Source organism: Eucyclogobius newberryi, unplaced genomic scaffold (assembly GCF_026437365.1).
Source record: "Eucyclogobius newberryi isolate DKJ021-1_F unplaced genomic scaffold, fEucNew1.0.hap1 SCAF_15, whole genome shotgun sequence".
In the NCBI taxonomy this organism is placed as follows: Eukaryota; Metazoa; Chordata; class Actinopteri; order Gobiiformes; family Gobiidae; genus Eucyclogobius; species Eucyclogobius newberryi.
The window spans coordinates 20,818,019-20,833,076 of record NW_027315779.1 but is presented as its reverse complement, the minus strand read 5'-3'; the positions used below and the strand labels follow the sequence as shown (position 1 = coordinate 20,833,076).

General features: G+C 40.6%; 1 protein-coding gene across 1 annotated transcript in view; it reads right to left on the bottom strand.

Annotated features, from left to right (window-relative positions):
- The window catches only part of med13a (mediator complex subunit 13a), a 49,498-nt gene extending 34,673 nt beyond the window's left edge, over nucleotides 1–14,825 (bottom strand). The window contains exons 1-2 of the mRNA XM_072446689.1: nucleotides 14,204–14,825; nucleotides 5,835–6,069 (exon numbers count right to left, since the gene is read on the bottom strand). Coding sequence (XP_072302790.1) covers nucleotides 5,835–6,069; nucleotides 14,204–14,269 — 301 coding nt within the window. The 5' untranslated portion in view covers nucleotides 14,270–14,825. The remainder of the gene's footprint in view (nucleotides 1–5,834; nucleotides 6,070–14,203) is intronic.
- Between the last annotated feature and the right edge of the window lie 233 nt (nucleotides 14,826–15,058).

Sequence of the window (15,058 nt, the reverse complement as noted above, 5' to 3'; positions counted from 1 at the left end):
TAATACTTGAGAGCCAGATCAGCGCAAGAGATAACATCAGAACCAGCTCAAACAGACGACACAAGTGCAGTCTGCGGTCCAGTCCTCGGCTGATAAAAGAACTGAGAAGTGAGCCCATCCGACCAAGCGTTTCCCGGACACATTAGAACATTTCTAGTTCATTGTCAAAGGCAGTGGAAAGACTCCAAAAAGAGATCATTCAAAACCTAGAACTCGTTGTACTGTACCATGGCGAACATTCCTATGAGACCTATTCATTATAAAACATGACAGGAAACACTCACAACTAGAGCGACAACATTTCTTCTCAGATGGGATCAAAGCTACAACTGACAACTTGTAAATATGATAAGTGCTGTCTTGTAAATATGTGCCAATATGGTCAACATTCATAGGTGCTTTTTACATTTTGTTTCTTATGGTTTTGGCAAGCACGAGTAACTTTTGACAGCAACAGTTAACAAGTCCCATCTTACACTTGTATCAGAAGTCAGGATTAAACAAACTGCTGATCAAACATGTACGGCTGCAAAGCTTATGAGTAAAGAACAAGAATTTCTTAAAAGCTCGCACAAATTTAAAGGTGGTCGCCCCCCCTGTTTCTTATCTCTGTGTATAAGCAATTAGAGCAGCACTCGGTCATTAAACAGCAAGATTAATGCCTTGTGATCGCGGGCACTCAGGGGATTGTGCCGCGCCTGACCAGAAGGTTTTCTCCTCCACTTCCTTCTTTTGCTCCTTATCTGCAAGGGAAGAGACCGTGTGTGCTTCTGTAAAGTCTCCATTACTAATTAATGAAAATTTCTTGAGCACGAGAGAGCAAAGGGGGAAGGAAAAAAAGAAAAAGTAGAGGCTGAGCCCATGGACTCGAGCAGCTTGCATGGCCGATCCATCAGTGGCAGCAGAGGAGAAGGGCGCGCTGGAGCTGGAAGACGAGGGTGGTTCACAGGCAGGAGATTAGCCCAGGAAAATTGATCCCCAAGCACAAAAGCCATCAGCCACCTCCACTTTCCCCGCCTAAGAGCAGCTCCAGCCTTATCTATTCATCATTTTCTACACTGCGCGCTGAATTTTAATACCACATTTGAAGGGGGAATGCAGCGCGTTTCCAACAGTAGAAGGAGAGCATCACTTACTAATTATTTGCGATCCGAGGATGCCAAAAGTGTCAGTAATTGTTATTTTATGTACCGTTGACATAATTTCAAGTCCTTTTGGATTCAATATGCAACGCAAGTCAGTAGCATTTTGAAATTCTAAAGAGCGTGTGGCCTTTCTCCTTGCCCAGGGCTCACACAGGGCCAGTGCGTACAACAGCTCTTACATTATAGTGGGTCTAAATCTGTATCACTGTCAATTGTGTGACATCTTTCCTGCCGCTTGCCAACAACATAACATTCAAAACACTTCGAATGAGATTACAAGTGCAGATTCAGGCTGAACTGTAGAATTTGCTGTAGAATAAGAATACGCTCTACAGTCAATTTGAATCTCTTTCAACGTGTAAATGAGCTACTGACACCGATAAAGAGAAGCAAGTTAAATGTAAAGTGGTTGCTATCACTGCCAACTTTTTCTTCTGCTCACTCAACAATCTGTTGCTTGCTCAACACCTAACGATGTTTTATAATTTAATGTAATCAATTTGCATCCTTGGAGCCATAGATTGTCATGGACATTGTAACTTCAAAGGCTGTTTTCTCAAAAATCACCCTTTAAAGTAGCACCTACAGACACCAAACTTTACAATCTTGATGGATCATACAAAAAGATTTTCTTGAAATCCAATTAAAAGATTTATAACCATTTTAAATAAAAACAATTGCAGAAATTTGAAATGTTTTGTTTGTATCTAATATGTTAACAAAATAAAGCAGCGTTACAGTTAAACCTTGCATTTTGAAATTACATGAACTTGTGAAAACAGAAGTAGTTTCAATCATCTCTAAATTAAAGATTTTTCCTTTCACCGTCAGTGTCTTGGCTTAATCCAATTTGCATCAAACTAGATTCACAATATTTTCATTATATACACCAAACAAGGGTTCCACAACTGCATAACCTTCAGCCAATTTATCAATGACAATTCTAGCTATCTTAGTCAAACACCTTGTAAGTAGTCAGATCTTGCAAGCTTAGAAAGGGCATTTTAAGCTCATGCATTCAAATGAAGTCGGGGATGCCAGGATAGGGATTCAAAAAAAAGAAGTAAAAAGGTAGTGGGATTTGGAGGCGCACGAGTCTAGAAGGAAAGTGAGGATGGAAAGTCTCTGCAAAAACTGCAACTGTGCAATTATGCTCAAAGAGAGACACCCCTTCCTAATTTCATTGCGAAAAAAGATCAGTGGGTCTTTGAGGTTAGAAGGCAGTCATTTATCTTTTAGTTAAAGATGCCCCTAGTCAGAACACTCCACCTCCGCTTCGTGTGGAAGAAGACGTAGCATTTGCATAACAATACTCACACCCATGGCCCCAATGGGAGGGGGAGACTAATCATTTCATTTAGCAGCCACAAGTTCTTGTTTGCAATCATTTCAGGGATAAGAGGGAAGGAAGATCAGAGCTGGTTTTCTACGCAGTCTCCCCACATTGTCGATTGGGGTCTAAAGGTATGCAACCCTCAACATTCCTTTATGGGTGATTAAGCATCAGGTGTTAAAAGATCTCTGTGCTTGTCCTCATCTCTCTGTTTTCTCCCAGGAGAGAAGGGATTACTGGCACACTGGTATACTGAAATGGCATTACTCAAAATGAAAAGTCTTTCACAGGCTGCTAATCTAATCAGGATGGATTGTAAATGCAGATGGGGGGGGGGGGGCAGAGCATTTTCAGTTGCAAAAATAAAAGGCAGCGAGCGGATTTTTGTGTTTACCGCCAACACTGTGCTGAGGGCTAAAAGGGTCTACAAACCTAAAAAGAAAAGTTTCCCTCCTCGTATTCCCAGGACAGCGAGCGGGATCAAAGGCAATACAATCCATCAAACTAGCGGCTAAAGGGCATGACGGTTAAAAGGCATCGGCGTTCTGCGACATCCCGGCTGTGTGGAGGGGCTGGGCTCGTCCCGCTGCCACCTTCTGCCCTTCCAGCACCGGCTGCTATTTGTCAAATCACACCTCAGCAGTTCCAGAACCTAGGGGAGCTTTGGAGACTGTCAATCATTTTGTTATGTCCACAACCACACACGTGCGATGAAACAGACCAGGGCTTGTTTAAAATGAAGTCCATGAAATGTACTGTAATAGTTCCACAAGTGCCCATGCAGGTAAAGTGTTGAAATTGTTGCCTAATTATAAGCAGAATTTCAAAGTATTATTTTTGTAGTGAGAGAACAGTCATTTGGCAGCTGGAACATGCTGATCTAATGTAGCCCTGTTTCAATAATTACTACATTAACTTATTGTTCAATAAATGGTAGATGGAGCAATATATATTGGGGTTCAATATAAATCAAGTGTAGACTTTCTTTGCACTGGTGGAGATTTTAGAGGTAGAGGGTCAAATAAGAAACGTATGTAACTCATTATAGATACATACTATCTACCTTTTTTAAAGGTCGTAATGTACGATTTTTCGCCGAGAACACAGGCGGAAGTGTACATGCGCACTCCCCCGTGCGGACTGACAAAACACACACGTTTGTTTATTAGCGCAACGGAGCGCATCGCATCTCTCGTCTCCCGTAGAGTTCCGTGGGTTAGCTCGAACAGTCTTTCTTCATCTTAATTTTTTCCCGTACACTGAGGGAACTATATTATGATAGATCCATGCGCTTAGACACAGGGAAACGTGGTGCTCTCCTGGGGAATAGCCGCACGCAGCTGCAGGTGAGCGGTAGGTGCGTTTTATGATTGATACGTGGCAGGTCTAATCGGCAGTCCACGCCACGAGGAAATGAGACTCAGATTTGGGCCAAAAAATCGTCCATTCAACCTTTAAGTAATTGCATCTTGTAGTTTTTTTGTTTTTTTTTAATATCTAACATTTACGCTTGCTGGGATAATCTAGTAGTTTATCTAGTTAAGTAGTTTCAGTTTATTGTTTGTCATGATTTTCCTGCAATAAAATACCGCACACTATAAAATATGTTATCATGATGGCCCACTGTAAATTTATATATACATATAATATATGATATTATTAACACATTATTATATCATTTTGTTGGTTATTTTCACACTGGCAACCGCTTGTTTAAAATGAAGTCCATGAAATCACCTGCATGGGCACTTGGTGGCACTTGTTCTTCTCTATTATGCATTTTTTTGGCTGGTGCGACTTATACTCCAGAAAATATGGTGTAATAAGGCTCAGCAGGTGCAAATTGTATCTTATGAGGCTTATATGGACAAAGCAGTACAAACAGCCTGATCGCTCATTGCTGATCTGGTAAAGAGAGGCAAAGAGAGAAAGCCCTTTGTCCGCAGTGTTCCATCTCACAGAATCCCACTGTAGCAGCGCGGGGAAAGGTTGGGGATATGGGAGACACGATGAACAGCTCGGGAGGAGTGAAGGGGAGCTCTCCAAACAGGAAACCTGGATTACCACAGAGCCCATCTGGGAACTGTTCACAGCGAGGAGTCGGGGTGCAAAAACACCTCCAGCAGCAGCACATGGGGAAGGAGGAGAGCACAGCAAAACAAAAATCACAGCAGGTGCTCAGGATGCTGTGTTCACGTCGAGTCGTTCTCAGGAGGGAGGGATGCTCTGCACTGCCAAACTGCTTTATTAAAAATTCAAACGTACCAGCTTCGAAAGCAGCCCTGGACTTGTGTCCTGAGAAAACATGATTCATCATTTTGGTTTCAAAAACCTGGAAGCACAACGTGGCTCAGATGCTGTGGTCAATATTCAATTATCTCATTTCCATCCACTCAAACACAAAACATATTGCATTTAATCTCCCCAAAGCCACAGGAAGAACACAGCAGCGACTCTTGCCGATGTCCAAATATAGATTCTCCATACCACCCCCTCCTACTTGAAATGTAGCACACTCCATTAGAGGGCCTGAGCCAGACACTTGAGGTTATTACCAGGACCCGTTAGGCCTGAATGAGCTGCCCACCGTAGCCTTCAGCTCCCATTTTGAGTCCACTTCAGGCACAATGTCCCATAATGAAGGAAGGTCACACACCGACTGGGCTCAACTCAGGCTCCAAAGTTCAATCCACCAGGCAGAGGGCATGAATAAGGATGCCCTAATCAAACTTCTCCTGCCATTGATGTTACTGTTACTAAGATGGAGAGATCGGGTTGAATGCATGTGTGTGGTTTCTACATGACTCTTTATTTTGTTTGCCCTAAAAGTTATGGCTCAGTTTTATCACTTGTTCACAGTCTTTAAATAAAAAAGCAGTTTGATGGCACAACAACAAAGCAGCACATGGGGCCAGTTGCTCTACAGGTGTTTTCACTCTAGCACCTTTCAATGCTTTTACATAAGATCTCGTTGACAATCAGCAGCATTTGTCATTGTACAACCAATAAAACATGACAGGGTGATCTATGTTCAAGTGCGTTTTGTGCAAAAGCTGAGAGTCGTCTCCATTTGCTATAATTTTGTATAGCCTTCGCTCCTTGAGCTCTATAACCTTGAGTGAATGCCTCAAAGGATGTGTTCAAAAGAGAGGTGAATTTATTATTCATAGATGATTTCTCTTGTCAGACTGGGTGATTCACGGGCACGACTGGTGACTGTAACAGAAGTGAAATTAACAGAGCAGTCATGTGCTGCTGAGCTAAATTACTAAATGATTCGAAGCATCATGCCAGTTTATTTACGTGGACACAGATCTGACAGCTGTAAATAAAACGCAGTGAAGTTGACCTCTTACCTGCCAGCTCGTGGTGGATGAGTTCGCTGAAGTTGGGGTCGTCGCCCCACCAGAAGAGCCACAACTCCCTGCGGCCCAGCCTCTGACAGCGCCTCCACACACTCAGCACGTCCGCCTTCAGGCAGCGACTGAAGCTGCACAGGATGGGGTCCTCCTCCGTCACCGGGAACAGGATGGGTGCAGAGGGAGAACCCTGCCACACAAACCTCTTCCATTTAATCCCAGTCAGATCAGCCTGGAACAGACACACAGGGATCGGGTTAGCTCTTCTCACACGTGACAATAATTGGAAACATTACACAATTCAAAATGAAAATTCCTCGACTCCTAAAGCCTAATTTATTTACACATAAGAGCACATCTACATTTCCCCTCTTTACACACAAGAAGCACCCAACATATAAACAATAAAACATTCATCTTACAAGCCAAACGCACACACATAACAGTGTTTGTAACAAGGTCTAAAACCACACAAGGTCTCTGTAGCAGAGACCAGAGTAAGGGCACCAGCACTGGGAGGGTTTTTAGGAGTCAGTTTTGGCAGGTCAACCCTACATTTAAAGAACATGTGTATGCTCAGTCACTGCACTGTGGAGCTGCTTCTTCAGGAGCCACTCAGCACCTCTGAGTAAACATGTGCTGAGCAAAGTTTAAAGAGAAGGTATTAATCCTCTTTTATAGAGCACTTCACCCTCCCCTCTACTTTACTGACACGGGTCGCACAATTATGCAGAGAAAAACAGAACAGAGAGATCGAGAAAAAGATTACATTGGAAATGGGGCACCATTAAGTGTTTATACAAAGTGAAATTGCCCTGTTTTAAATGGGACTTTTGTTGTTAGCTACATGTAACTGCTGCAGGTGTTTTCAATATCAAAATGAACAACATTTTTAAAACTCAAACAAGCAAAACAACATGGCTGTTGAATGAGGCCCACATCTTAATCCTCGTTAATGGCACTGGGGGGTGCTTTCTATAAACGCTGTCAGGCTTTTATGGCCGACACAAATCGCAAAGGACGGAGCCTCAAAGGCAGTAAATCACTGTGGGCTTATTAAGTGTTAAACAAGGAACATTACATTCTACTATGCCTCGCACCCCTGAGCGGACAGAATGACCATGTCGACCTAAACAGTCAAGAGTCAAAAACAAAAGCCAGACCTGAAGGCATCTCCATTTCCCTGACATTCACTTTTTCTGTCCATCCTCTGAGACGTTTCAAGTACATGTGCAAAGACATCCTTTTATTACGGTTCAGGCTGAGTAAGCAGAAGATCCCTCTATAGTCAACCAATTAGCCTATTACAATTTAGAGGATATGTTCACTTAAAGAGCAAAGCCACTGAGGCCTGAACAACCCTTTAGTCAACTAGTGGCTGCGGTGAAAACGAGGACTTTCCCTGTGGAGGGGAGAGGGCGGATGATGGTGAGTCTGGGGAGCAGCCGATTGCCACACTCTGTCACTGGAGCAGCAAACCAGATCACAACATCATTTAAGTTGGACCACACAGAGAAAATCATTTAAGTATGTGAAATATTGGGGCTGGAAGAGTTTACGTGATGAGATTATGCAACAGTCATACTAAATAATACTAAAACAATATATCTGGTGACATTGAGGTGGGCAATATAGCCAAATTTAAATATTGTAAATGCTGTTTATAGATGATGTGAATATCAAGAGAATCGTTTATAGTTTAAAAAAATGCTATTAAAAATGTTAATGAACTAAGTTATGATGCCTTTTAAATAAGGGTAAATGGTGATATCTATGCACTTTTGTGATTCATTTTACAGACATGTCACATCTGTTTAACCAATTTAATCAATTTAACCACAACTAAAATGTTTAAAAACATATTTAAACACATTTCTCTTTTATTAAGATAATACCGTCTGATCGTTAACAGGATACTATTGATTTATTGAGATATTATTTTTTGTCAAAATTGCATACCCTCATGTAACATGTTAATACATTTCAAGTTACATTTATGATACAAGTTGGGCAGTGGGCAAAATTGGGGTCAATTGAATGCAAATTTTTTTTTTTACTGTGTATTTGAAAAGAAACAATTAATTTGGTAACATACATTTCTTTAATATGGATTATTGCTTTGTGCATATACTGTAGGTAAGAATAATAACATTTGAGTGATAATAAAACTTGACCCATTTTAAACAAACTACTGAGGTTTAGTGCCAAAGCGCTTTCCTGCTTATGTGCAACATCTACAACTACACCTGCCACTGAGCATCTGCAGACGGAGGCAGGGAGGGGCGGGGCCACCAGACAAACATCACAACTGTGACCACAGCTCTGATCTGAAAACACTCGCCCTGTGATATTCTCAGTCTGTCCGAGTGTAAGAAGCGGAGCTCCAACTTAAGTGCCCTGCAGATTTTATTACACTCGTCGGGGAGATTGGTTTCACACTGGTAGATGTGATTATGTACCGTGTGTAGACAGGGACAAAACACTTTGATTTAGGTCAGACAAACTGGTTTCTAGTACTTGACTAATTTATTTTGAAATATATAATATATATATATATATATATATATATATATATATATATATATATTTTAATTTATTCTAAAATATAAGCAGAATAATATGTCTTTATATAATAAAAATATGTCTTCTTCATATAGTGTATTTGTTCTAATAATTTTTAATGTATCTTGTTATTCACTATATGTCTGATTACATCTAGATTTGCCCTGGGTTCTATTATGAGTTCTGTTTAGAGATCGTGGAAAAGTATTTGTGGCCTGTGTAAAGTAAATGTAACTAATCCTTACCTCACTTAATGTACACACAATACAACAACATGAAATTAGATTGGACCATTGGGGGGAAAAAGACTCTCTCTTCTCTTCTATTGTTGTTTCCACATGCAATTTATTCATATTATTAAAATTATGATTAGTAATATCCATCAGCAATTCTAAAGATTATTGTGAAAATGTATAAAAGTTAGGACTAGTAAGTAAAAAAAACGTTTGAAAACTACAATAAATGGTTTACTGCTACAGGCCCTGCATTATTCTGATTATTATACAATTTCCTGTAAGACCTGACACTTCGCTGTATCTGTTAGCGCGGCACTGCACTACATACAGTTAGATACAGTTTCAACAGTACAGCTGTCAAGGAAGAATGCAGTGAGTCACGTTCAAGGGAGTTTTCAACAATAATAGCTCATGTAGCAGCTCATGCTCTTTGCCTGTCAGCTCCACAGGTACAAACCAGGTCAAAACCCTTGAACGAACAAATTCAGCTTCAGGTCACAGTGAACTTTGGCAAAACTTCTAATTCTATCAGTAATCTTCCAGCTCATCATTTTGTGTGGGCACTTGAAAGCCACACTTAGCTACTGTATCAGCACTCTCCCATTCTGATTAATGCTGCTGCGCTGGTGTTAAATGTATGAATGAAATACTACAAGAGCAGAAGGTTACACTCTTCATCTCACATTACAGCATTATTCATCAGATTTTTCTCATTTCTCCCGCCCCTCCCCCCAGAGAATTTCTCATCACTATCAGGGCTGTTTGCATCCATACTGCACTTTTTCTGCCAGCTGAATACGTTATTGCCAGCTGCTTTAAGATTCGATGACAGAAAATCCCTTTAGTGCAGCGAATGTGCATGAGAAAAGGGTACGAGCTCGAGTGAATGTGCGAACAAGGACGTACTTCAGCGCAGCAATAAATGACAACTTCATTATCACAGACAACTCAAGTCAATATATACTTCACAATAACGTATCAGGGGGAATAAGCATCATGCAGTGTGCATTTGAAAAGCAACGGTACAGGAATAAGGTTAGCAAGTTTCACTAATAGAGCCAAAAAAAACATGTTTTCTTCTCTTCTTGTATTACATTGACATTTAAAGGGATGTAAAATACTTTCTATCTCTAAAATACCCCAATTGATGCTATATTTTTTCTCCAAAGTGTTCCGCTATATATTTTTATGTTGGCAGCCGTAAAACCTAAATGACTGTGATGTGGTGAATGTAATTTCCTCTTTTAAAAAAATGAGCGCTGTGCTGCAACAAAACACATTTTGAGCTTTAATATGCTGTTTTAACTATATTTCTGTCCAGACTTTTTGAGTATCATCTTTGATAAAATTTAAAAGAGTACTAACAAATAAGTTTAAAAAAAAAGAAGAAGAATAAAATAAAAAGCTCTATGGACTGAATTCCAAAATTGTAAAGTAAAGTATACATTTAAGACTTTCACAAGCACCGTAAAATCCTATTCCAGATTTTACTCTTTTTTTTCTTCTTCTTAGTATCACAAAAGTCATCCTCTTGAGGTTTAATTTTGATAATATACTTCTCAAACTTTTACAACCTGCAGTTAACAGTGAGAAATCAGTCTTGCAGCCTTCCAGAGTCTGTCTAACCCTGCTCACTGGCATTCAGGGAGCAGAACACGAGGCCGGCACAACTCCAGCCCCCTCTTCTCCTGCTGCTGCCAGACTGTGAGCTCAGGGCTGCGGATGTGTCTGATTTTCCATGAGGTGTCGCTGACTTGGGTCAACACACGCTTCAGGTCAGGTCAGAGTGAGAAGAAAAGAGAAACTTTACTTCTCAACATTTTTGGACAAATCACACTTCAGAGTAGGCCTGCGCCGTTTTGGGAGAAAATGTAATAGACTTTTTTTTATATTCCAAGTACTATGTTCTAAAAGTAGGATTCTGTTCATCAAGTACAACACATTTTAAACAACTCAAAGATGAACAGATAAACTAATACATAAATTATAAAACATGTTTGTAGAGCTCTTTATATATAAAAGGACAAGGGTTTTTTTTCTTTGCTGAGGACATTCTATTTCTAAATAATTGCAGTCTTTGCAATTGATAGTTATTACACAAATTCAAATTGTAATTTTGACTGACAGATTTTGCAGCCCTACTTCATAGTCTGTCTCTAAACTACTTGTTTACGGAGGCAGTAAGCCACGTTTTTGTGCAGCTCATTCAGAGACAATATACCAGAAGCTAATGAAGAACACAGGAGCAGCATTCAAGGAAGACTTGTCTACTATAGTGTAAATAGAACAAGAATTTATATCAGAAGCACAATTATTGCATGTACCATTTTGCACATGGTCCTTCATATGATTGAATTTACTCTGTCCAACAGGGGCTGGATGTGCTTCATCTATCAACATTTGGGGCAAGGCAAGCACAAAAATGTTCTCAAATCAAATTAACCCAAAATTCGGTATACAAAAAAATGAGAATTTTGAACAGAATCCTACTATGCAAAAATCATAATTGCATTACAATAGATATTTTTCTCCCAAATAATTTAGCCCTAATTCAAAGAGTTCTACATCCATGGTTATTAGATATTTTTTGCATTTCCATTCTCCAAGAGTGACCTGAAAAACCAAGGCAGCACATCCGCACACAGCCCTCATCAACAAAGTGAGAGAGGCAGACTGCTCTATCATGCTGCACTTGTCCTGTCTGTCCATTCTAAATAAATCTGTAGCACTAACAAAATAAATGTGTTGCAGTAAAAGAAGGGAGGCCCAGGATATATACACTTCTGCGGCTGCGGACATGAGCAGGCCTCTTTGATTTAAAGTCTTTTTATGATCCCGCACAAGTTCCCCCGTCTGTAGAATTGAAGAGTATGCAAGCAACAGCTGAATGAATGTCCCAGTGCAGCCGGTGCAAAGAGGAGTTATTTCTTCTATAGTGACCAAGGTCCAAAAATATAAGCCATCAGTCTACATTAAGTCAGCGAATCCAGGCGGGACGTTCTGGGGAGGTGACATGTACGGAGGGGTTACGCTCTTTGCTTGGGCCAGCTGCTGCTCACCTTCCCTCTGGCCACTTTGAGGACGCAGGGGCGCAGTCGTGAACACAGTGCCCGTCCGCAGCTGCCGCTATCAGAGCCATCAAACACAGACACAGGCAACAGGTAAAGATGCCAATCGATGTGAAACAATCTGCCCTTGATGTGAAAGAAGCAAGTGTCAAATTTGCATTGTTTCAGTTACAGCCATGCAAATTACAAGTTTCCTTTGTGCATCTGATGTGGCTTCTTTTTTTTATGCCAACCACATGATTCCGGGTCTCTTTGAGCTCCTCAACTCCCCGGGCAGTTCAGATCTACGTTTTCTACTGATAAAAGCAAAAAAATTACCAACTGTTTCCTAGTACCAGAAAATATTTTCAGCAATTACAATATTGGGTTGGCAGTAATTAAAAAAGTCCATCGGAATAATAGTTCAAACTTAACTTCCATAAGTAACATGAATTAGGCCACTGGTAGATTTGTTATTTAAACAACACTTAAGTTTATTACAGATAGTAACTGAATGTCACATAGCGGTAGTTGCTGATGAGAGAAAAACTGCTTTAAAACCACATTATGTATACTATCAAGACATGAATATTTTATACACCCAATAAACTTATTTAAACTTCAATGATAGCCAGGCCAAGACAGTATTTTAGACAGAGTATAATAAACCTATCAAAACTGTGCCAACTCTATAAAATACTCAACAATGCGAAGCTTTAAATAAAAGCGGAAAAACAAGCTACACGCTGCAGTGGCTGACTCCAGAGAGCCTGTCCAGTGAGAAACAGAACGAGGGAGAAAAGACCACAAAGTGCTCGCATTCTTTCTCCATAAAGCCACAAAGTGGGGTCTGTTCAGTCCATGAGTCATAGCAGCGCTGCTGTTGTGCTTAGTCTCAGTGTGCAGGGAAATGTCAGGCAGACAGCCATAGCATAACTACCAGCTTCCAGTTCACTTGTCCACCGTGAGCCAACGCTACCTTCAAGTGCCGTCGTAAACATTATAATTACAAGTTCAGCGCGCACCATCGACCCAACCGAGCGGTACCAGGAGAGTGTGAATTTCTTGCAATGAAATGTTACCTACAAGGGTGGACAGCTTGAAACCTTGGGTCAATTTGTGGTAAACCAAGTGTACTATTTCAATCTGCTGGCATATTAGATTTACAGTAAAATTACTGTTGATGTGGTTATTTTTCTAATCTTTCTAATCTGATGCTCATATAAACAAATAAATTCTCCCATCAATTAACTTTGTAGATTCTTTCCATCCTGTACTGCAACGCGGGCCGGAATCAATTACTATAAAACAAAAATATAAGTGTTAGTCATTTAGTGTAATAATACCTACAGCCACCAGCCAACAGTATCTTAAGTGGGGCACCTGAAGGCAGCATTAGCCTTCAAGCTCACCTGCAAGTGAAACTGTAGTTACCCTGCTAACAAACCAATTAACTGCAACAACAAACACATTCAGATCATGCTCCTGATAATCCTGAGAGGAGAAATCTACTCTCCTGCGCCTTTTCAGCGTCTGTGTACAAACTATGTACAAACTATGTAGCAAACACTTGCTCAAACAAAGAGGTAAATAGTCATAACTGAATGTAAACAGTTGCATAACTCGTAGGGAGCACGTCCATTGACAGCATTTGTCCAGACAGGTAAATATACAAACACTAGTCATGAATCAACCACACCTCGTCTAGAAACAAACAGGTAACGTTGTATTAGTGTAGATAAGGCGTGGAGTCACCAAAAGGTTTGTTTTTAAAAAAAAGGAATAAGTGACTATATAATCACGCTGGGGCCCGTGTCCTAATTGGTCTGTATGCAACAAAGTGAAGTCCAGGGAGATTAAACTTCTGACGAACATGGCGATGACTTAGTTAATACATAAATGATTAACGTTTGCAAACAAAGTACTAACAACAACAACAACGCATCACGTGCGAATCTGCTTTCTATGAAGGAAACAGGCTGACTGACAGTCTGGAGCATTAGCATGTGTTCCTGCAGAGAATGGTGTCACTGTCAAAAAAGCTAAATGAGACTAGTATTGTGACCAAAGCTTACGTGATTTCTGTCTGCGCTCAGAACAACTTGCAACGTCAAATAAAACACATGCACACGTGCGTTCTGAATGTCCCAGAAACACGCAGGAAATGAGAAAAGACTGCAACATAACTTTTATGAAAGGGAAAGTCCTCGGATATGAAAGGTGTCTTTTATCAGAAAAGTGATTTGTTATGTTTGTGTTGCAGAGCAGCGCTGCACACGAGCGGCGTGAACGTGAAGCGTGGGGCACGTAACAGGACAGACTGTAATACACGGACTATTACAACTTAGGGACAAAGTGTTACAGCGATGCGAAAACAGCCTCAACAAAGTAGATAAAATCATGTGCACACGACAGGCCGTGAGCCCAGTAACTATTAACTGACGCCTATGAGGCTAACATTAGCTTAGCCCTGTGCAGCTAGTTAAAAATGGCTGCTTTCCTTTAGTTTTAAATCTCTTACCAGACAGAATAGATTGGAATGGCAATCCTCCAAGCTGGCCCCGTTTGGTACGAAACAAGAACTCATCCTTCTTCACTGCAAAATCCAACTCTCCATCATCTCACTTCTTCGGGAAATAAAGGAAAATTGTCGGATTTGTGTTTTCAAAGATGTGCAGGCTTAATCAACGAGAGATATTTTGTTGTAACATTTGGCTGGAGGATAGTTAATTCAACAACCTTCCGATGCAGTTCTCCGCCGGTGCTAAAAGCGTGTAACAGAGACTGGATGTTGTTACACAGACATGTCAAAAGCACGCAGGAAAACTCATTCAAGAAGCAGAAAAATATTCAGAAAACAAAAAGAAAGGGGGAGCAAAAGAAGCAACTCTCCCCCTCCCCCTTAGCCCTAAAACGGTCTCTGCTTAAAAAATAAAACGACTTGTCTTAGTCATCCATCGCAAAATTCATCTTAAAACGAAATAGATCCTTTAAAAACCTCTCGGTGTAAGCCATTGGGCTGAGTTGGAGCGATTATTTAGAGCATTATTTCAGCTTCGGTTCCTTTTGGTTTCCATTTGAATTCATGGATTCCTTTCTTTAATGGCGGCCACAGGGACAACTCTGCTTCCACAGCCGATTGGTTCATCCGTGGTCAAAGCGCTGTCAAGGCTGCGCTGTCCCGACACAACACAGCAGGCAGCGGGACACACTTCCCACAAAATAAAAGCACTCACTTCACTGCGTTCTCGTGAAGACAGGCTGTGCACGAATGAATAACCAAATCACATAATAATTACATTTTTAGAACCAATAAAATAGCTGTGTTGCCTATATGATAATTACAAAACTAAAAAGAAACAGTGAAGTGCAAATG